The sequence below is a fragment of the Chiloscyllium plagiosum genome, unplaced genomic scaffold (genome assembly GCF_037043375.1).
Source record: "Chiloscyllium plagiosum isolate Xiang-an unplaced genomic scaffold, Cpla_swu_hap1 HiC_scaffold_1, whole genome shotgun sequence".
Lineage (NCBI taxonomy): Eukaryota > Metazoa > Chordata > Chondrichthyes > Orectolobiformes > Hemiscylliidae > Chiloscyllium > Chiloscyllium plagiosum.
The window spans coordinates 22,318,201-22,339,943 of NW_028270139.1; the positions used below are offsets into that span (position 1 = coordinate 22,318,201).

A 21,743-nucleotide genomic window follows, 5' to 3' on the forward strand; every position below is an offset into this window, starting at 1 on the left:
ACGGGCAATTTAGCATGGCCAATTCACCTGACCTGCACATCTTTGGACTGTGGGAGGAAACCGGAGCACCCGGAGGAAACCCACGCAGACACGGGGAGAATGTGCAAACTCCGCACAGTCAGTCGCCTGAGTCGGGAATTGAACCCGGGTCTCTGGTGCTGTGAGGCAGCAGTGCTAACCACTGTGCCACCGTGCCGCCCACGGTGCCGTGCCGCCCACAGATACGGGGCAGCACGGTCATCGCTGCATTTTAAACCAAAGAAAGTAGAAATGTTTACACGGTCAATTACTGTTTCGGGGGTGAAAGGGGAAGGATTTACTGTTCCAGTATTTGAACCTATGATGATAGAAGGTCCTAAAGGTAGGGTTACAGGGGAACTGCTGTATATCCCTGATATAGGAAGTAACTTACTGGGGAGAGACCTAATTATCCTTTTAGGACTGGAGATTAGAATTCAGGAAAAAGAATTAGTTGTACAACTGGCAATATTGACAGAGGATGCAGAGAGAGCGATAGACCCTATTGTATGGGCTAGAGAAGGGAATCGTGGAAAACTACAGATCCCTCCCCTTTTAATAAATTTAAAACGGAAAGGGGACGTTGTCTGTGAACGACAATATCCTATTTCCATAGAAGGTAAACGGGGACTGCAGCCAGTAATTGAGGGACTGATTAGAGATGGTTTGTTGGAGCCATGTATGTCTCCTTATAATACCCCAATTCTACCAGTACGGAAATCTGATGGAACTTATCGATTGGTGCAGGATTTGAGAACATTAAATCGGATAATGCAGGTCAGGCACCCAGTGGTGCCAAACCCCTATACGTTATTAAGTAAGATCCCTCATGACCACAAATGGTTTAGTGTGATAGATTTAAAGGATGCCTTTTGGGCTTGTCCCTTGGCGGAGGAAAGTAGGAATTTGTTTGCCTTTGAATGGGAGGATCCCAAGACAGGGCGGAAACAGCAATACCGGTGGACTGTGCCCCCCCCCCAGGGGTTTACGGAATCCCCGAATTTATTTGGACAGAAGTTAGAACAAATATTGGAGAAATTTAGCAGCCCCAAGGGGACTACCCTGTTGCAGTATGTAGACGACCTCTTAGTATCAGGAATAAGAAGAGACAGAGTAGTCACTATCAAATTATTGAATTTTCTGGGCCAGCAGGGCCTGCGAGTATCTAAAAACAAATTACAATATGTGGAGCAAGAAGTAAAATACTTGGGACATTTAGTGAGTGAGGGTAAGCGAAAGATAAGCCCGGAGCGGATAGAGGGAATAGTGGTGATGCCACTGCCCAGCACTAAACGAGAGTTACGCAAATTTTTGGGTCTAACGGGATATTGCAGATTGTGGATAGATTCCTATGCTCAGAAGACTAGGAAATTATATCTCAAACTAATAGAGGGGGAGCCAGAACATCTAAATTGGAATGATGAGGAAAAAGAACTAGTCGAGAAACTCAAAAGAGATTTGATTTATGCCCGTGTTAGCCTTACCCTCCCTAGATAAACCCTTCCACCTCTTTGTCACCGTAGATAAGGGAGCGGCTTTAGGAGTATTAACCCAGAGGTGGGGAGGGATGAAACAGCCAGTAGCATATCTTTCAAAGCTATTGGATCCAGTATCCCTAGGGTGGCCTGAGTGTGTGCAGGCTGTGGCTGCCACTGCACTGTTGGTGGAGAAAAGCAGAAAGCTTACATTTGGGGGAGCCCTAATAGTAAGCACTCCACATCAAGTGAGAACAATCCTAAACCAAAAAGCTGGGCGATGGTTGACAGACTCGCGGATTTTGAAATATGAGGCGATACTGATAGAAAAGGATGATTTAGTGTTGGTCACCGACAATTGTTTAAATCCAGCTGCTTTTCTTTGGAAAGGGGAAGGAGACTCTCCTCAGAATCCAGGGCACGACTGCCTTGACATTATTGAATACCAAACTAAGGTCCGTATGGACCTGAGAGATGTTCCACTTCATGCAGGGGCTAGACTTTTTATAGACGGGTCATCCCGGGTGATTGAAGGGAAAAGGCATAATGGGTATGCAGTCGTAGACGGGACAGAAGGTCGTGTGGTGGAGGCAGGAAGGTTGCCAAATGGGTGGTCAGGTCAGACCTGCGAACTCTATGCATTGGAGAGAGCCCTTAGGACATTAGAAAATAAAGAGGGAACAGTATACACTGATTCTAAATATGCATTTGGTGTTGTGCACACGTTCGGAAAGATATGGCAGGAAAGAGGATTTATCAATAGCTGGGGGAAGGAATTAGTTCATGAAGAATTGATTAAACGGGTCTTGGAATCTTTATTACTCCCCCAAGAGATAGCCGTAGTGCACGTAAATGGTCATCAGAAAGGAAATGAACCAGAGGTTAGGGGAAATAGATTAGCTGATGAAGTGGCTAGGGAAGCCGCCCTGAACCCACAAGAAGTGGTGATTCATTCCCTAATACCTACTGTTCCAGGTCCTAGGGAAGCTCCTATATTTACTGAAAAAGAAGAAAAAGAATTGAGAGATTTAGGGGCTACAAAGACAGCTGACGGGCATTGGAAGTTATCTGATGGAAGGGAAATGTTAAACAAAATGATGATGCGAGAGATTATGGCTATCCTACACCAAGGCAGTCACTTGGGAGTACAAGCAATGTGTGATTTAGTTCTTAGGGAATATGGATGTAAAGGGATATATACCATTGCTAAACAAATATGTGAGCTAAACAAATATGCAGAAAGGTAAATAAAAAGGTTCTGAGAAAACAGGCCCAGGGAGGAAGAGACCCAGGATTGAGACCCTTTCAGAGTATACAAGTAGATTATACTGAACTACCTAGAGTAGAAGATTAAAATATATGTTGGTCATAGTAGATCATTTATCTGATTGGGTTGAAGCATACCCCCTAGCTACCGCCACTGCAAATGGGGTGTCTAAAACAATATTAGAGCACATAATTCCCCGATATGGGTTAGTGAACCGTATAGATTCCGACCAAGGAACTCATTTTACCTCTAAAGTGTTACAGGGGGTAATGAAGGGGTTGGGGATTTCCTGGGAACTCCATACTCCATGGCATCCACCATCATCAGGAAGAGTCGAGAGAATGAACCAAACACTCAAACGACAGCTCTCTAAATTGATCATAGAAACCAGACTCCCTTGGACCAAATGTTTACCTATAGCTCTCTTGCGAGTACGAACAGCCCAGAGGAAAGATTTGGGACTATCCCTCTATGAAATTTTATTTGGATTACCTTATTTGGGAACGCAGGGAGAATTGCCAATTCCTGAAACTAAAGATTTGTTTTTAAAGAAGTATATACTGGGCTTGTCCTCCTCTTTATCTTTCCTCAGAAAACAGGGTCTATTGGCACAGACTCCGCCCCTTGAATTCATCCCATCCGGCCAGGAGATTGGGTCTTAATAAAATCATGGACAGAGACTAAGCTGCAGCCAGACTGGGAAGGGCCGTACCAGGCTCTTTTGACTACCGAAATGGCAATAAGGACGGTGGAGAAAGGCTGGACTCACTACATTCGGATCAAAGGGCCAGTGGATCCTCCAGTTGAGGAAGAAGTCTGGACAGCCGAATCAACGCAAGACCCGCTGAAACTCAGACTAAAGAGACTTTGAGTAATTGACTATACAGTGGCGACGCGGGATTATTTCTGTAAGATTGTATATTAAGCCTTTTTGTGTTTTAGCATAGCGATTAGAATACTGGGAATGCTTAGAGTTATGATGCTAGTCCTCTTCGTATTAGGATTTTGTCACATATCATTTTCATATGTATTATTAATGGTTCCTGAGTCTGATAATCCACAAGTAATAGACACTGATATATGTAGCTTAGTAAATTGTGGGAATGTAGCTAATCAGAGACAATACCGCAACTCAGAGATACATCTTAAGTCCTATGGGGATGGCCTCGGGGATGGTACCTGGTATAACGGTCTTGTCACAATACACCGGGCCCCCTTTCGACCAGCACCGATTGTCCCGATAAAAAGTGTAACCCCATATATTTAACGGTAAGAAAAACCACATGGCACGGAGCGGTTTTGGGAGGTGGCACCTATGAGGTACAATTAAATGAAACATTTGGGATTGAAATGAAAGCAAATGGGAAGGAGTTTGTGGGCTGTTGTTTTCGAATTAGCATAGGACAGGGAAAAATGGGTAGAATTACTGGGTAATGAGATACAACCTTTCACCCCTCCCAATGATCCTAAAGTAGTAAAAATTATAGAGGTAAAGGATTTGAAACAGACCATCGAGATAGAGACTGGGTACGGGGATGCAAATGCCTGGGTTGAATGAGTAAAGTATACTGTAAAAAGTCTGAACAAAAGCAATTGCTATGCATGTGCCTCCGGTAGGCCAGTGGCCCAGGTGGTTCCCTTTCCGCTCGGGTGGAAGCGAGACAGGAAGGGCATGAAATGTATGATAGCCCTGTATCAGGATGAGACTGCATGGAATGATAGGAATTGTACCTCCCTATCTCTGATGTTCCCTCCCTTGGAGGAGAAAGATGCAAAAGTTCCCCCCACATTTTCCGCCGCAGTTGGAAATCACACGTCATGTGTGCACAGGCGAGGTACGAGTCGGTCGAGACATTTGGGGGAGCTGAAATTATGTACAGAGATTAAGAATGTTACCGAAACGGAGAAGGGAGGGAACTACTCAGCATTAAAGGTTCCCCGAGCGGATCTGTGGTGGTACTGTGGAGGAAAAATATTGAGACCCACCCTACCTCCGGATTGGAGAGGGATATGTGCAATTGTACAATTGGCAATTCCATTTACCCTGGCATTTGAGAAGGAAAAGATAGTAGGGAAAAAGGGAAGGGGTAAGAGATTACTGTTAGATACTTCTTTTGATGACAGGATTTATCTCGATTCGGTAGGAGTCCCTAGGGGAGTACCTGAATTCAAAGCTTGTAACCAGATTGCAGCAGGCTTTAAGTCAGCTCTCTTTTGGTGGGTAACAATTAATAAAAATGTAGACAGGATAAATTACATTTTTTATAATCAACAGGGATTTATAAATTATACAAGAGATGCGGTTAAAGGAATATCAGAACAGCTTGATGCGACGAGTAGGATGGCATGGGAAAATAGAATAGCCCTTGATATGATTTTAGCAGAGAAAGGGGGTGTATGTGTGATGTTAGGAGGAAGCTGTTGTACCTTTATTCCTAATAACACTGCGCCTGATGGTTCGATTACTCGGGCCTTACGGGGATTGACTACCTTAGCAGAGGAACTGGCTGAGAATTCAGGAGTAGACACATCTCTCACAGGGTGGCTTGAATCCTGGTTTGGAAAATGGAAGGGGGTGGTGGTTTCTATCCTTACTTCCCTGATAGTAGTAGTCGGGGTATTGGTGGCCATTGGCTGTTGTATCATACCCTGTATACGAGGGCTCACCCAGAGGCTGATTGAAACAGCCTTGATGAAACGAATGCCCCGAGGGGAAATTTGACAGAGGAACTTTATCAACTAAATAATAAGGAGATGAGTGAGACTAAGATGGATGAAATCTCTGAAATGATGCTTGCGAATTTTGGGAACAATGTTAAAAAAAAAGGAGACAAAAATGCAGAAGTTAACAGATAGTAATGAAAAGAAAAAGGGGAAATTGTGGGATATAAATGAATTAATGTTATTTCTGCAAGTATAAATTCTGATACAGAATAGGAATGAGAAAATACATATTCAGCAAAAAGAAAGCACGAGACATGAATACAGAACAATGGTGGATATATGGGCAAACAGGAAAGCATCTGTTTCCCCTCCTCAAGACACAGGAACTAACCCTAATCAAAGAGGTCAAAGTGGCCTCTGGATGGAAATAGATGCTGATAGAAGAAAAGATATGCCTAATCAATAATCTATAATAGACTGACGTCAAACACCCTTATGGGAGTCAGAGATAAGAGTTTGTCACGGACAAAACAGGATAAACAGAAGTTGTGGGATAAGTCTTAAGGAAATGAGTGACGTAAGCGAAGCAGGGAACAGACAATGGAATAAGGAAAACATATGGTATAAATTGCGAGGGTTTTTTGGATATAGTGTGCATTTTGTCATTACCTTACCAGGTAATTAGACAAAGCACCCATCTATAGGTGTACAAATAAATGCTGATCAGAAATTAGTCTCGGACTGAAATTATTAAAGTGAGTGAGCTTTTGTTTCTCACAATTCCTTCTTACACTTGACCAAAACTTCAATTTTTCAGTCATCCAGCACTCCCTATACCTACAAGCCTTACCCTTCACTCGAACACCGTTTCTGGACTCGTCATCTCATTTTTGAAGGCTTCATATTTTCCAGCCGTCTAAGAGTAACAGAGGTAAATAGAGGATAAGGAAATGAGTACACTAACTATCGCTAGTGAAAAAGAACTAGGGAAACTAATAGGCCCAAAAGGCTCCTAAGTCCCTTGGCCATAATGCTAGGATATTTTTAAAAAGTAGCTATGGAGATAGTGGATGCACAACAGTCTTCCAAGAATCCTTGAATTCTGGAAAAGCACAAGAGAATTGGAAAACTTCCAATGCAACAGATTTATTCAAAAAAGGGGAAGGAGAGCAAAACAACTACAAGCCAGTTAGCTTAACACCTATCGTTGGAAAATGTGAGAATCTATTATAAAGGATGTAGTAGCAGAGCACTTAGAAACCCATTATATAATCAAGCAAATTCAGCAGATGAGGCGGAAATCATGCCAGAGTCAGACAGCACAGAAACAGACCCTTCAGTCCAACTCATCCGTGCCAACCAGACATCCAAATCTGACCTAGTCACATTTGCCAGCATTTGGCCCACATCCTCCAAATCCTTCCTATTCAAATATGCATTGAGATGCTTACAAATGCTGTAACTGTACACACCTCCACCACTTTCTCTGACAGCTTGCTCCATACGCACACCACCCTCTGTGTGGAAAAAGTGATCCTTTGGGTCCTTTTTAAATCTTTCCCCTCTCACCTTAAACCTATTCCCTCTAGTTTTGAACTCCCAATGAATTTAATGATTCATCTATTCTTCCTGCCACAGAGGGGTTGAGGGTCCTCATGCTTAAAATCAACAAAACGCTGACATACAAATTCAGCAGGTAATAGGGCAGGAAAATAAAATGTTGGTCATTATTTCAAAGGGAATGCAGTATAAAAATAGCTAGGTCCTGCTGTAACTATACAAGAAGCTAGTTAGATCACACCAAGAATACTGTAAATAGTTCGAGTCCACTTATCTGAAGGAAAGATATACTGACTTGAGGCAGGCAAGAGAAGGTTTATTAGGTTGATCCCAACCTTTTATAAGGAGAGACTGAGCAGGTGGGTTCCAAGGAGTTTAAAAAATGAGACTTGATTTTTTTTGAAATGTACAGGATTCTTAGGGAGCTTGACAGAATAGGTGTTGAGAGATTGTTTCCTCCTGCAGAAAAACCTAAGACCAGAGGACATAATCGCAGAGTTAGGGTTGTTGACATAATAGAGGTGAGAGGAATTTTTTCCTAATTGAGTAAGGAATTTGTGGAATTCTTTGCCATAGAAGACAATTGGGATTGTGTTTTTAAATATATTGAAGGCTGAGATAGGTCGATTTTTAATCAATAAGGGTTATGGGAAAAGGGCAGGAAAGCAGAGTTGAGAATTACCAGATCAGCTACAATCTCATTGAATAGCAGAGCAAACTCGATGGGCTGAATAGACTACTTCTGTTCCAGCTTAAGTTCAAGAGACAGACTGATAAATAGGGCTGAATGGCCTGGTCTTACTCCTGTATTTCCTAGGCAACAAAAGCATTCATTAGTGTAAGACAACTAAACTAACTCAACAATCAATTGTTAAATATTTCAGCTAAATGACTACAGATGCTAGTTCAGTTTCCTCGTTGTCCAGCTTGAGGTATGAGCTGTACTATTACAATTGGAGCATCGAGACTCAAACAATATCAACGTTCAAACGGACAAAACTTTTTTGATTTTGCAGTGAGAATGCATCAGAACTGACATAGTTCTGCTTTCAAAAATGGGGAAGTGATCTCAAACATTTTTTTGTTTAAAACTAATGAACTGATAATTACAACCTTCAAAAGTAAGCAATGCAAGTTATACTGTTAACGCTATTCTCTTTCAAAATAAAAAGTTTACTTACCATTTGCATTTTGTTCAACAGATTTACCATCTTGAACAACAACTAGGAATAAAGCAACATCTTTAATGCGAGAAAAACCTCAATATTGACAGTAGATTTAATTATATAGCAGCTGAGGCAATTAGTGGACTAACTTCACGTTTTAAGTTAGACAAGAAGAGTAATCAGTCCTTTTATCATGCTAGTTTATTGGCAACGGGAATACAAAGACTGCTTGAGGGTTCTTGTGGTGCATGGTAGTTTCCCTACCGGAAAGCCCGGATTCGAGTCTCATCTGGTCGAGAACTGAGTAATAGCATTTTCTAATCAACTTGCTCAGAAATATCTACAAAGGCTGCTTGATAACAGTATCGCTGTTGAACACCTCACGATTTCACCGATTTGATGTCAGATTTGAAATTTGGTCAGAGTTGGTAAAGACAAAGTCCTTATCTCTCTCACATTGTGGCCAGCTTTCTTCAAGGTCAGCAGCAAGTTTTACACTTTTGCAGGCTTCAAAATCTAGTTAAAAATCACACAACACCAGGTTATAGTCCAACAGTTTAAATGGAAGCACACTAGCTTTCGGAGCACCGCTCCTCAAAATCTAGCCCATTTCTGGAGCACAATTTGAAATAATGAGTTGTTTAATTTCAATGATCATAATATCTAGTAGGTTAATTTGGCTTTTTTTCCCCAATTTATATAGAAACGATTGTACACTTCCTATTATATTTCAGATGATGTTATAGAAAATATTCACTGGAAGCTAGAAGCAGATTAATTGCTTTAATCAAAACTATTAGGAGAAAGTTAGGACTGTAGATGCTGGAGATCAGAGCTGAAAATGTGTTGCTGGAAAAGCGCAGCAGGTCCGGCAGCATCCAAGGAACAGGAGAATCGACGTTTCGGGCATAAGCCCTTCTTCAAGGGCTTATGCCCGAAACGTCGATTCTCCTGTTCCTTGGATGCTGCCGGACCTGCTGCGCTTTAATCAAAACTATTAGCCATGGTCTACTAGAATTATTTCGCCTCAAGAAAAGAATATTCAGAAAACTACCTTTTCTACTTTTGAATTCTTTGCCATCTCTTTTACCCAATCTCCAATACTTTGTATGCTTGTAGTGTATTCTCAATCATCATTGAATTAACTGCTGGAATCACATTATTTTCAGAGAAACATGGAACACAAACCAACATAAAAACCGAGGAAATGGCAATCGATAACTTCAAAGTTGAAAAAGCAGCAAAAAGATGACAATTGAAAAAATGACCCTGAATGCAATGTTATTTCAAATAAAAGGAAAAACATACATTCAAAATTTAAGAAAAAAGGAAGAAATCCAACAAACATTATCTATACCGTTAAGAAGAGCTGTACAGCTCCCAATCTGCAACCTCCTAAATTACAACACTGCAAACACAGAAATGTTTTATGCCTCTAACCACATGTTCCAGATTACTACCATGCTTTAGATTTTTTAAAACTCCAACCTTAACTCCACTTAATCCTTCTAAAAATTAGTTCAAGTCCACAATGTAATTATTGACTTCTCAACCAAAGAAAGATTTGGAAACATTTGATCAATAAGGAATATAGTGTAGATGACTTTCAATGTGGAGAAATGGGACGTTATTCATTTTGGTAGAAATAATATAGAGATAATAATAATAAAAAGGTACAATTCTGAAGGTGTTAAAACAGAGGTATCTGGGTATGTAAGTGCATAACAAGCTTCTCTTTGCTAATTTAAGGTGCAATTGTCAGAGCTATTAATAATGCAAATTGTGTCCTAGGCTTCTTCAGAAGAAGCAAGGAAGGCATTTTAAAACTTGTATAAAAACACTGGTTTGACCTCAACTGAAATATTGTATTCACTATTGGATTGGATGGGGTGCAGAAAATATTTCGATAGAGGAATTCAAAACCATGGGGTACATGAAATCATGAGGCATAGAGTAGATAGATTGAAAAGATTGAAAACAAAAAATTACAAATTTCAAACAAACAATCAGCTGGAAACAAAAGCCAACAGGAGAAAAGACATCTTCACGCAGTGAATGGTTAGGACCTGGATTGCACTTTGACACTATGATGGATGCAAGTTTAATTGAGACATTCACGATGAAACATGACTAAAAAGGAATATTATGCAGGGTTACAGGAAGGCAACTGACTGTATGGAGTTTGCACATTCTCCCAGTGTCTGCATGGGTTTCCTCCGGTTGCTCCGGTTTCCTCCCACAGTCCAAAAATGTGCAGGTTAGGTGAATTGGCCACACTAAATTGCCTGCCGTGTTAGGTGAAGAGGTAAATGTAGGAGAATAGGTCTGGGTGGGTTGTGCTTCGGTGGGTCAGTGTGGACTTGTTGGGCCGAAGGGCCTGTTTCCACACTGTATCTAATCTAATCTAAGAATACAAGTAAACTGCTCAAAGCACGAAGGCAGATATAATGGACCTTTTGAACTACTGCACCATTCTCCTCAAAGTTCATGATACTTTCAAGTTTCTTATCACGTGAAAATTTGAAATTATGCCTCACACTTCTCTGGATTAAATTCCATTTACCACTTTTCGGTCTTTGTGACAAGACTACAAATAACTTCTTACACTGGTCAGAATCTATAATGAAGGCAGAACAGTAATCAATTCAAGCTCAAGGCAGGTCAAAAAAAAATTATATTTGAGGGCTAATGCAGTTTCTCCCAATATCTCCCTTCCCCAGAGAAAAATGCTGAAATTTGATGCTTCATTTCGTGTATTTGTCAGTATTTTGGAATGTTCAATGTGCATTAGTTTCCTTTTAAATCCAAAAGGGGTTTTGCCTATTCTTTATAGAAAACTATACATATTTGTTACTTAAAATTTTATTTTACGGTTGTAATAATGGAAAAATCATCGGCATTCATTGCAGATAACCTTTGGCAACAAACAGCAAGTTATGAAGTCTGCAGACATGCAATTAAGCACAAAAAAAAAGAAAAATCACCATCCTTTATTCCCTATTACACTGCAGAGCTTACTGTTGACTAATGTCACTGCTATTAGTAATGGTCAACAACTTTCAGATCATTGCACTAACTCTTCTTGTGTTTATTACTGCTGTTGGAAATTTTTGAAAAAGATAAACACAATATCATAGAAATACAACAGGATTGATAATGAGGTGTTAACTACGGTTTTAGCTTATATACCAATTCAGATCCCCTTCTGAACAACTTACAGTCAGAGTCGTAGAGATGTACACCACGGAAACAGACCCTTTGATCCAACTCGTCCATGCTGACCAGATATCCCAACCCAATCTAGTTCCACCTGCCAGCACCCAGCCCACATCCCTCCAAACCCTTCCTATTCATATACCCATCCAAATTCCTTTTAAAAGATGCAATTGTACCAGCTTCCATCACTTCCTCTGGCAGCTCATTCCATACCACCCTCTGCATGAAAAAGTTGCCCCTTAGATCGCTTTTATATCTTCCCCCTCTCACCCAAAATCTATGCCCTATTGTTCTGGACTCCCCCACGCCAGGGAAAAGACTTTGTCTATTTATCCTATCCATGCCCCTCATAATTTTGTAAACCTCTATAAAGGTCACCCCACAGTCTCTGACGCTCCAGGGAAAACAGCCCTAGCCTATTCAACCTCTCCATATAGCTCAAATCCTCCAACCCTGGCAACATCCTTGTAAATCTTTGCTGAACCCTTTCCAGTTTCACAACATCTTTCTGATAGGAAGGAGACCAGAATTGCACACAATATTCCAACAGTGGTCTAACCAATATCATATACAGCCGCAACATGACCTTCCAACTCCTGTACTCAAAAGTCTAACCGATAAAGGAAAGCATAACAAATGCCTTCTTTACTATCCTATGAACCTGGTCTCTTTGTTCAGCAAACTCCCTAGGACCTTACCATGAAGTGTATAAGTCCTGCTAAGATTTGCTTTCCCAAAATGCAGCACCTCGCATTTATCTGAATTAAATCCCATCTGCCACTTCTCAGCCCATTGGCCCATCTGATCAAGATCCCATTGTAATCTTAGGTAACCTTCTCCGCGGTCCACTACACCTCCAATTTGGGTGTCATCTGCAAACTTACTAACTAGATGTCTTATGCTCACATCCAAGTCATTTATATAAATGACGAAAAGTAATTGACCCAGAACTGATCCTTGTGGCACTCCACTGGTCACAGGCTTCCAGTCAGAAAAACAACCCTCCACCACAACCTTCTACCTTTGAGCCAGTTCTGTATCCAAATAGCTAGTTCTCCCTGTATTCCATGAGATCTAACCTTGCTAACCAGTCTCCCATGGGGAACCTTGTCGAAAGCCTTACTGAAGTCCATATAGATCACGTCCACCGCTCTGCCCTCATCGATCCTCTTTGTTACTTCTTCAGAAAACTCAATCAAGTTTGTGAGAAATGATTCCCCACACACAAAGCCATTTTGACTATCCCTAATCAGTCCTTGCCTTTCCAAATACATGTATATCCTGTCCCTCAGGATTCCCTCTAACAACTTCCCAACAGCGACGTCAGGCTCACTGGTCTATAGTTCCCTGGCTTGTCTTTACCACTCTTCTTAAACAGTGGCACCACGTTAGCCAACCTTCAGTTTCCGGCACCTCACCTGTGACTATCAATGATACAAGAGGCCCAGCAATCATTTCCTTAGCTTCCCACAGAGTTCTAGGGTGGAAAATTATTATTTGTACTGATGAATAATTTCCATTACAGCTACTTAGTATATTTTTCCTCAGTTTACATTTCAGTTTCTATTATCCAGGAAGTGAATTAGCCAAATGTGTGACAAGTGAATGCTATTTGCTGTCTATGATCGTTCTTCTATGTAATTGGCTGCTTACCCGGTTTGATCGCATCACTGAAGATGTTCTCAACTCAGTGCCAGATTCAAATTGACAATTAAAAAGAGAGAATCCACACCAGATGTACTACTAGTACTTTACAAGAACCTCTCAGAGGTCAGCAGTGAGTGCTGTTAATCAGCCACTAACCGCAAATTTAGGCTCAAATGGTCCTTTTTCTGTTTGTATTGGCAATTTATTAATCTTATTCCAAAAGAAACAGAAAACAGGATTAGGTCTTTGAGCCCACTGAACCCATTTTACTATTTAACAGGATCATGGCTGATCAGACAGACATTCCTGATGTCGACTTTCCTCACCTTTCCCCATAACCGTTGAATCCTCTACTGTGGCTCAGTGGTGAGCACTGCTGTGTCACTGCACCATGGACCAAAGTTCGATTCCAACCGTAGGCAACTGTGCATGGAGTTTGCACATTCTCCCAATGTTTGCGTGGGTTTCCGCTAGGTACTCCTATTTCCTCCCACAGTCGAATGATGTGCAAGTTAGGTGAATTGGCCATGCTAAATTGCCCATAGTGTTCAGGGAAGGGTAGGTTAGGGACATTAGCCATGGAAACTGCAGAGTTACAGGGATAGGGTCTGGGAATGGGTCTAGGTGGGATGCTCTTCCAAGGGTTGGTTGGACTTGTTGGACTGAATGGCCTGTTTCTACACGAAGGGATTCTACGATATGATCAAGAATCTCAGTTTTAAATATACACAAAGATTCCACTTCCACAGTTCTCTGTGGCAAGGAATTCCAAAGGCCCTCAATTCTCAGTAGAGATTCCTCCTCTGTTCAGTCTCACCTCATTATTCTGCAACTATGACTTCTGGTCCAAGACTCGCCCATGAGGAGAAACATCCTCTCAGCATTTACCCAGTCAAGCCCCTTAAGAATCCTCTTTGTTTCATGAAATCATCCTTCATTCTTCTAAACTCCACAGTCTCTTTAGCCTTTGCTCTAAGACAATCCATCCATACCAGGAATCATTTCAATGAATGTTTGCTGAACTGCTTCCAATGAAATAAGGTGACCATACTGCTCATAGTTCCATAGATGTGCCTTACCAACACCTTGAACAATGTGGTAAGACTTTGCTAATGTTTTAACAAATTTTGCCCAAATAACTTAATATTTCTGTGAGCCATTTGTATCCCTCTCAGTTTTTCCACCTATTTATGTGTTGATGCAAATTTCGCTACAGTTAGCAAGTTTTGCGAAGATTTGTAGCTCAAGGTGAGGTTCTGGATCTAGGTTTGCTCGCTAAACTGAAAGGTTTGTTTGCAGACGTTTCATCACCACACTAGGTAACATCATCAGTGAGCTTCCGGATGAAGACATTCCTTCCTTTTCTTTCCGTCCCCGACGGCATTAATATATTATTGTAAACAGTTATAGTCCCAGCACTGATCTTTTTGGAACCCTACCAGTCACCTGTCTCCAACCTAAAACAGTACCACTTATCCCCACTTGCTGTTTCCTATGAGCCAATTCTCTTTCCATGACAACATACCATCTCCAACACTGTGGGCTCTTATGTTGTGACTTAACTTTCTTTTGAAGTATTGTTGAATGCCTTCTGGAAGACCAAATACAAAACACAATGGTTTCACTCTAATCACTTGGGTTGAGACTTCCTCAAAAAGCTCTAATAAATTAATCAGGCATGAGTTTCATTTTGTGAAGCCATGCTGACTGTTTGATTAGATTTATGATTTTCCAAATGCTCTGCTACTATGTCCTTAATAAAGTTATCCCAATACCTTTCCTACAATAGCTGTTTGACTAACTGGTCTATGGTCGCTTTTTGCCTCCCTTTTAGAATATGTGTGTCAGATTAGCAATTTTTCCAATTCTCTGATATCTCTCCAGAATCTAATGATTTAAAAACAAAACATACAGAAAATAGAGGACACAAATCATAGTTTATTAGCACAAAATAATTTTAGGATTGCATACAATTCCCTCAAATCTCTTGCTTTCCCCTTAACATGCTTCATTTAGAGGAGCTGGAGTATAAGCTTCCTTAGAAAATGTGTTTTTAAAAATAAAAATGCAATATTCTAGTTATTGACTAATCCACAAAAAGTATTTAAAATTAGACTTTAAAATCAAATGCCAAATGGAAAAACAATGAACTTCGGGTTTGCAAGATACAGTATCCAAACTATTCCTGCTCAACGCTACTGCCCCAATTCATTTTCTCTCCAAATCTGTTCCCAGGTAACAGATATTTTAATTGCAATTTAATAATACAGTACATCCCAACTCAGCCACTGTACGAAATAATCTCACTACTTAGTCATATGTCTTTCATCTCTCAGTAGACTCGCTATGGAATCATTTTTTCTACTTGACTCCCATGTCCCTGATTTGACCTTGAAATAAGCATTCTTGTACTTCCTACTTCAGACTCACAGCTTTTTTAAAATTCTTCAATTTGATTGGTTAAGGAGACACACAGTTGTTGCCTTGCAAAGGGCACTGCTGTTTGGGTGATGCAAACATGTACAAAACACCAATAATAGACTATGGGCAAGTGCAAATCAGGCATTTGTTCTACACTCCTAGCAAAATCTGAGCCAACAATTTGCTGCTTATAAAAGATAAATATCTAGTGTCAAAGATGCACAAACATCACAACAGATGTAGTGATTCAGGTGAAACACTAAACACTGCATGAATTCTCCATGTTATCTAAACTGAGTGAAGCATTGTCTTCCTGAAACCATTTGCAACTTAAAATAGTGGCTGTATTTGTGGTTTATTCATTTAATAGCAATTTTGCTATTTGCTTGTAATTATTCCACTGGTGCACAGTGACAGAGAAGCGACTTTCATAGTTTGATTACGTGCTCTGAATTCAAACAGTAATGTGAACTGAATTGGAATAGGATTTTATTTCATAACATTACAAAAGGCACAGCCACCTTGTCTACCCCAGTGTCCAATTGATTTTGATTGATTTACAGCACTAATGTACAAGACATGAACTTATTGATTCTAACCTCTGCTCTTCATACAAGACTACTCAAATTCTAATTCACATACATAAAAAAGAAAATGCAAATAATCAAACAAACCAATTACATGAACAGATAGTGTGCAAGGAACAAATGGCCTTTCACAAACTATTTTTAGACTTTGCACTGTGCCAATGATTTTTTTTTGTACAGTCTAGATTACACTTACATCTTGTCTTAGCAATAAAGTTCCAGGAGTACATTAGTATAAAAATTTGCATTTTCCTGACATTTAAAGAGTGTTTACAATCTGCACTTAACTTTGAATTAAATTAAATTAAACTAAAATTGTGAAAAAGATTGTATCCAGTGCTTAAATTATCTAATTAAGCCATTGGATAATTATTGGTTTCACATAAACGAAACTGAATTTACAAGAATGATCTTTCACCAACTACAGAAATCACAAAGATTGCAGGACTTCCTTCTCGACTAAAAAATAAACCTTTCATGACAGCAGATCTGGACTCATCTAGAACTTAAACAAATTTGGCCTAGTCTTTTCAAAAATAAACTCTAATTGAATAGCCAAAATTTTATGCACTGCAGTCACAGATACCATGATACTCCAAATTATGCTATTTAAAGTGTAGGTCTTACTAGTTTTGGGAAACAGATTTTAGTTAAACATGCTCAAGTTTAAAATACACCAAGTATGTAACATGTGCATCAAGTTAGCCTGCATGGCAAGTTGCGACTTGTCTCTTTAGCTCTTCACCAAAAATAACTTTCACAAGAGACTGGGGTGAACAAAATTAAAAATCACAGTCAACAAAGGAGCTGCACTCCAAAAAGCCTATAGTTCCAAATAAACCTGTTGGACTGTAACCTGGTGTTGTATGATTTGATGAAGGCAGAGATAAAAACCAGAAAGCGCCCACACATGTAAAGTGACAAAGTGTTTAAAGAAATGCAAAAAGCGTTCACTTTCAAGTGTGCAACTGCATCCAGCATTGCGAGCTTCTTGCATCCATTGTTCCTACATTTCTGTGGATTACACATACAATAGAAAAGAATGACCAAGTGTATATTTTGTATGGTCTCTCTCACTCCTTTATTCCCTCAGCTGCAAGCTGCCACTCACTCCACTTCTGGCGAATATTGTCCCTAAACCTTCCTCTTCTATTCTGTGCACTCCCACCCTCTCACTTTCCCATAAATAAAGTTGCAAATTCCAGCCTCCAAGAACACCGTGCAGGACAACAAGCAATCCTCGAGAAAAAAAAACTATTCCTCCGTTTTTTTTTCCCAAGAAAAGTGTTTCAACCTCAATTTCTTTCAACATTTTCATTCATTAGTTACATGACGAAGTGGTGGATAACAGAAGAGCGTGGACAATTCTGCTTGCTTTAGTTTCTCAAAGTGGGGGGGGGGGGGGGGGGGGGGGGAGAGAGAGAGGGGGAGGGAGAGAGAGAGTGGGGGGGGGGAGGGGGAGAGTGGGGGGGGGGAGGGGGAGAGTGGGGGGGGGGAGGGGGAGAGTGGGGGGGGGAGGGGGAGAGTGGGGGGGGGAGGGGGAGAGTGGGGGGGGGAGGGGGAGAGTGGGGGGGGGAGGGGGAGAGTGGGGGGGGGAGGGGGAGAGTGGGGGGGGGAGGGGGAGAGTGGGGGGGGGAGGGGGAGAGTGGGGGGGGGAGGGGGAGAGTGGGGGGGGGAGGGGGAGAGTGGGGGGGGGGAGGGGGAGAGTGGGGGGGTGGGGGAGAGTGGGGGGGTGGGGGAGAGTGGGGGGGTGGGGGAGAGTGGGGGGGTGGGGGAGAGTGGGGGGGTGGGGGAGAGTGGGGGGGTGGGGGAGAGTGGGGGGGTGGGGGAGAGTGGGGGGGTGGGGGAGAGTGGGGGGGGGGAGAGAGTGGGGGGGGGGAGAGAGTGGGAGGGGGGGAGAGAGTGGGAGGGGGGGAGAGAGTGGGAGGGGGGGAGAGAGTGGGAGGGGGGGAGAGAGTGGGAGGGGGGGAGAGAGTGGGAGGGGGGGAGAGAGTGGGAGGGGGGGAGAGAGTGGGAGGGGGGGAGAGAGTGGGAGGGGGGGAGAGAGTGGGAGGGGGGGAGAGAGTGGGAGGGGGGGAGAGAGTGGGAGGGGGGGAGAGAGTGGGAGGGGGGGAGAGAGTGGGAGGGGGGGAGAGAGTGGGAGGGGGGGAGAGAGTGGGAGGGGGGGAGAGAGTGGGAGGGGGGGAGAGAGTGGGGGGGGAGAGAGTGGGAGGGGGGGGAGAGAGTGGGAGGGGGGGAGAGAGTGGGAGGGGGGGAGAGAGTGGGAGGGGGGGAGAGAGTGGGAGGGGGGGAGAGAGTGGGAGGGGGGGAGAGAGTGGGAGGGGGGGGAGAGTGGGAGGGGGGGAGAGAGTGGGGGGTGGGAGAGAGTGGGGGGTGGGAGAAAGTGGGGGGGGGGGAGAGAGTGAGGGGGGGGAGAGTGGGGGGGGGGAGAGTGGGGGGGGGGGAGAGTGGGGGGGGGGAGAGTGGGGGGGGGAGAGTGGGGGGGGGGGAGAGTGTGGGGGGGGGAGAGTGTGGGGGGGGAGAGTGGGGGGTGGGAGAGAGTGGGGGGTGGGAGAGAGTGGGGGGTGGGAGAGTGGGGGGGGTGGGAGAAAGTGGGAGGGGGGGAGAGTGGGGGGGGGGGGGAGAGTGGGGGGGGGGAAGAGAGTGGGGGGGGGGAAGAGAGTGGGGGGGGAGAGTGTGGGGGGGGGGGGGAGAGTGTGGGGGGGGGGGGAGAGTGTGGGGGGGGGGGGGAGAGTGTGGGGGGGGGGGGAGAGTGTGGGGGGGGGGGAGAGTGTGGGGGGGGGGGGAGAGTGTGGGGGGGGGGAAGAGAGTGGGAGAGAGAGGGGGGGTGGGTTGGGGTGAGTGAGTGGGGTCGGAAAGGTCAAGCGCTGCCTTGGAAGGTGATTCCAACTCCCAGACAGTGAGCATCTGGGAGCGTGGGCACTGACAGGAGGAACGAGGGCCAGGTGACCCCGGGCCCTAATAACAGAGACCCCCCCCCCCCGATCGGCCTGACGTCCCGATCCCGGTACCTGGCTCCTGGTTCGCTGCCATGGGCTCGGTGCCGCTCCGTGGGGATTCTTCTCTCTGTCTCCTTCCTTTTTTCTCTCTCTCTGTGTGTGAGCTCCTTTGTCTTTCTCTTTGTTTATCTCTTTCCCTTGCTCACCCTCAATCCGGGTCTTTTTTTTCTTTCCATGAGCATGCGCATCCTGCAAACCGATGAAACGCCGCCTCCCGCTCCGCCGATGGTGATTGGCCCACGCGGCTGTCAATCGGCCCGGTGCCCGCAGGTGTGGACCCCTGTGCTACACCTGGTGCAGCCCGCGCTCAGCCCATCCTTCAGGGAGAGGCATAGCCTTTGGCACGTTCACTGGGTGTCGTTACTCGCAGTTTGCCCATTGCACATGGGAAGGAGCAACTCGGTATAGTTCCTTGAACTTTGCCCATTGAGAAGCAGTAACTTGATACTATTATTTGGTGTTGATACATGCATAAATGCAGCCGAGTGCTTCCAGTATGTTCTTGTTTTTGATTTGCATTATTTGCTGCTGTTTTCAGTGCCTTGAGATATTGGCCTAGTTTGAGACAGTTTTCAAGAGCAGAATTAAAATTGTGAGTTGCCCGTGTTTGTGAACATTATTGCAATCCATGTAGAGACCAATAACTTGAATTTCCCAGTGACCAGTGCAAAGGTCGCGCACCCTGATATAATTTAGCGCCCTAAAGCACTTCAGAATCAGATTGTAGAGCAACGTTTGACACCAAATCATATAGGAAGAGTTAACTTGGCTGAGGTGGTACGTTTTTAAGGAACCTCAAAGGAAAGAGGTTTAAGGAAAAGAGCTTTTGATAGTCGAAGACATGGCCATCATTGGTACAGACAATTCAATTTAGGAATGATCAGAATTTGGGAGAATGTAAAGATCTTAGAAGGTTTAGGGCTGAGTTCTCAGGGAGATTGCAGAGATAGTGTGGAGCAAGGCATAGAGAGGTTTGAAAATAAAACTGAATTTTAAAATTAAAGAATTGTTTCATCAGAAGTCAATATAGGTCAATAAGGATTATGGGTAAACAGGCTTTGATATGAGTAAAGACGCAAGAAAGTTCTGGAGTCCTCAATTTTGTGACGAGAGGCTGACCTAAAGTTAATTTTAGAGGCAACACCAAACACATCAGGTTTTATGCATAAGATAGACAGAGGCAATGTAAAACAGAGTGGAGCAGGTATCTATATATAAAAAAACTCCTATCCCATGTGATGAATAGGCATCATCTTCAAGTGCAGACTTTGACTGGTACCATTCAGGCTATGGATTTCAGGATGAATAGGGCAGTATCTGATAACTATTTAGGTGTCCAGGAATTAGATCAATTATTTGTTTTCCCGATGATTGTTAACAACTAATATCCTGATTCCATGCCCATTTTCTTGGCATCCCAGACATCATCTACAAGATAAATGGCTGGATACTCAGATAAGTGGATTTAAAATGTTGTACAGATTAGATATTTTAAACAGTAAGGTCAATAGAGGGAATAAAAGCATAATTCAAGGTGATCTGTAATTCCCTGGCATTTCCTTGTTACCTTTCTTAAATGAAGGCAGCACATTAGCCACCCTTCAGTCTTCCGGAACTCACCCGTGACTGTCGATGATACAAATGTCTGGGCAAGGGGCCCAAGAATCACTTCCCTAACTTCGCACAGAGCTCTAAGGTATACCTGATCAGGTCCTGAGAATTTAAGTACCTTATGCATTTTAAGACCTCCTGCACCTCCTCTTCTGTAATATGGACCCTTTTCAAGATGTTTCTATTTATTTTCTCAAGGTCCCTCGCTTCCATGTCTTTCTCCATAGTAAATACTGATGTGAAATATTTGTTTGGTATCTCACTCAGCTCCTGTAGTTCCACACATAGACAGCCTCGTTGATTTTTAAGGGACCCTACTCTCTCCCAGTTACCTTTTTGCCCTTAATGTACTATAGAATCTCTTCAAATTCTACTTAACCCTATTTGCTAAAGCATTTTGCCCTCCTGATTTCCCTCTTAAGTATACCCTAACTGTCCTCTCGGGATTCATTTGATCCTAGCTGTACATACCTGACATATGCCTCCTTTTTCTTGACCTTAATTTTTCTTGTTATCCAATATTCCTCACACCTACCAGCATTACCCTCAGGACCATACTGTCTGTGAACTCACGTTATCTCATTTTTGAAGACCTCCCACTTTCTAACTGTTCCTTTACCTATGAACAGCCTCCCCTAACCGAAAGTCCCTGCCTAATATTGTCAAAAATGGCTTTTCTCCAATTCAGAACTTTAACTTTTAAATCAGATCTATCCTTCTCCATAACTTTGTTAAGATGAATATAATTATGAACACTTGCTCCCCCCCATTGACACCTCAGTCACTTGACCTGTCTTATTTCCCAAAAGTAGGTTAAGTTTTGCTCCTTCTCTGGTAGCTGCATCCACATACTGAATAAGAGCTTTTCTTGTACACACTTAACAATTTCCTATCCAACCAAGCCCTTAATATTGTGGCAGTTCTCATCTGTTTGGAAAATGAAAATCCCCTACTGTTACAACTCTATTTTTCTTTTAGATATCTGAGATCTCGTTACATATTTCTTCTCAATTTTCTGCTCGGTCTTGGGGTCCTACAGTACAATCCCAATAAAGTGATCATCTCTTTTGTATTTCTAAGTTCCACTCATATAACTTCACTGAGCATTCTCC

General features: G+C 42.9%; 1 protein-coding gene and 1 long non-coding RNA gene across 4 annotated transcripts in view; one reads left to right on the top strand and one right to left on the bottom strand.

The window, feature by feature from the left end:
- The window catches only part of LOC122553739 (caspase-6-like), a 43,730-nt gene extending 24,547 nt beyond the window's left edge, over positions 1–19,183 (bottom strand). The window contains exons 1-2 of one of the 3 annotated variants that reach the window (XM_043698008.2): positions 19,033–19,183; positions 8,166–8,207 (exon numbers count right to left, since the gene is read on the bottom strand). In XM_043698008.2, the coding sequence (XP_043553943.1) occupies positions 8,166–8,207; positions 19,033–19,054 (64 nt within the window). In that variant the 5' untranslated portion in view covers positions 19,055–19,183. Of the gene's footprint in view, positions 1–3,939; positions 4,061–8,165; positions 8,208–19,032 lie in introns of those variants that run through there. The other 2 variants (XM_043698015.2, XM_087980417.1) reach the window with 2 other exon arrangements.
- On the top strand, positions 4,203–6,157 carry LOC148152083 (uncharacterized). Its single transcript, XR_015753472.1, has 2 exons — positions 4,203–5,996; positions 6,102–6,157. It is a non-coding gene; the product is annotated as an uncharacterized LOC148152083 (long non-coding RNA).
- Positions 19,184–21,743: the final 2,560 nt, after the last annotated feature.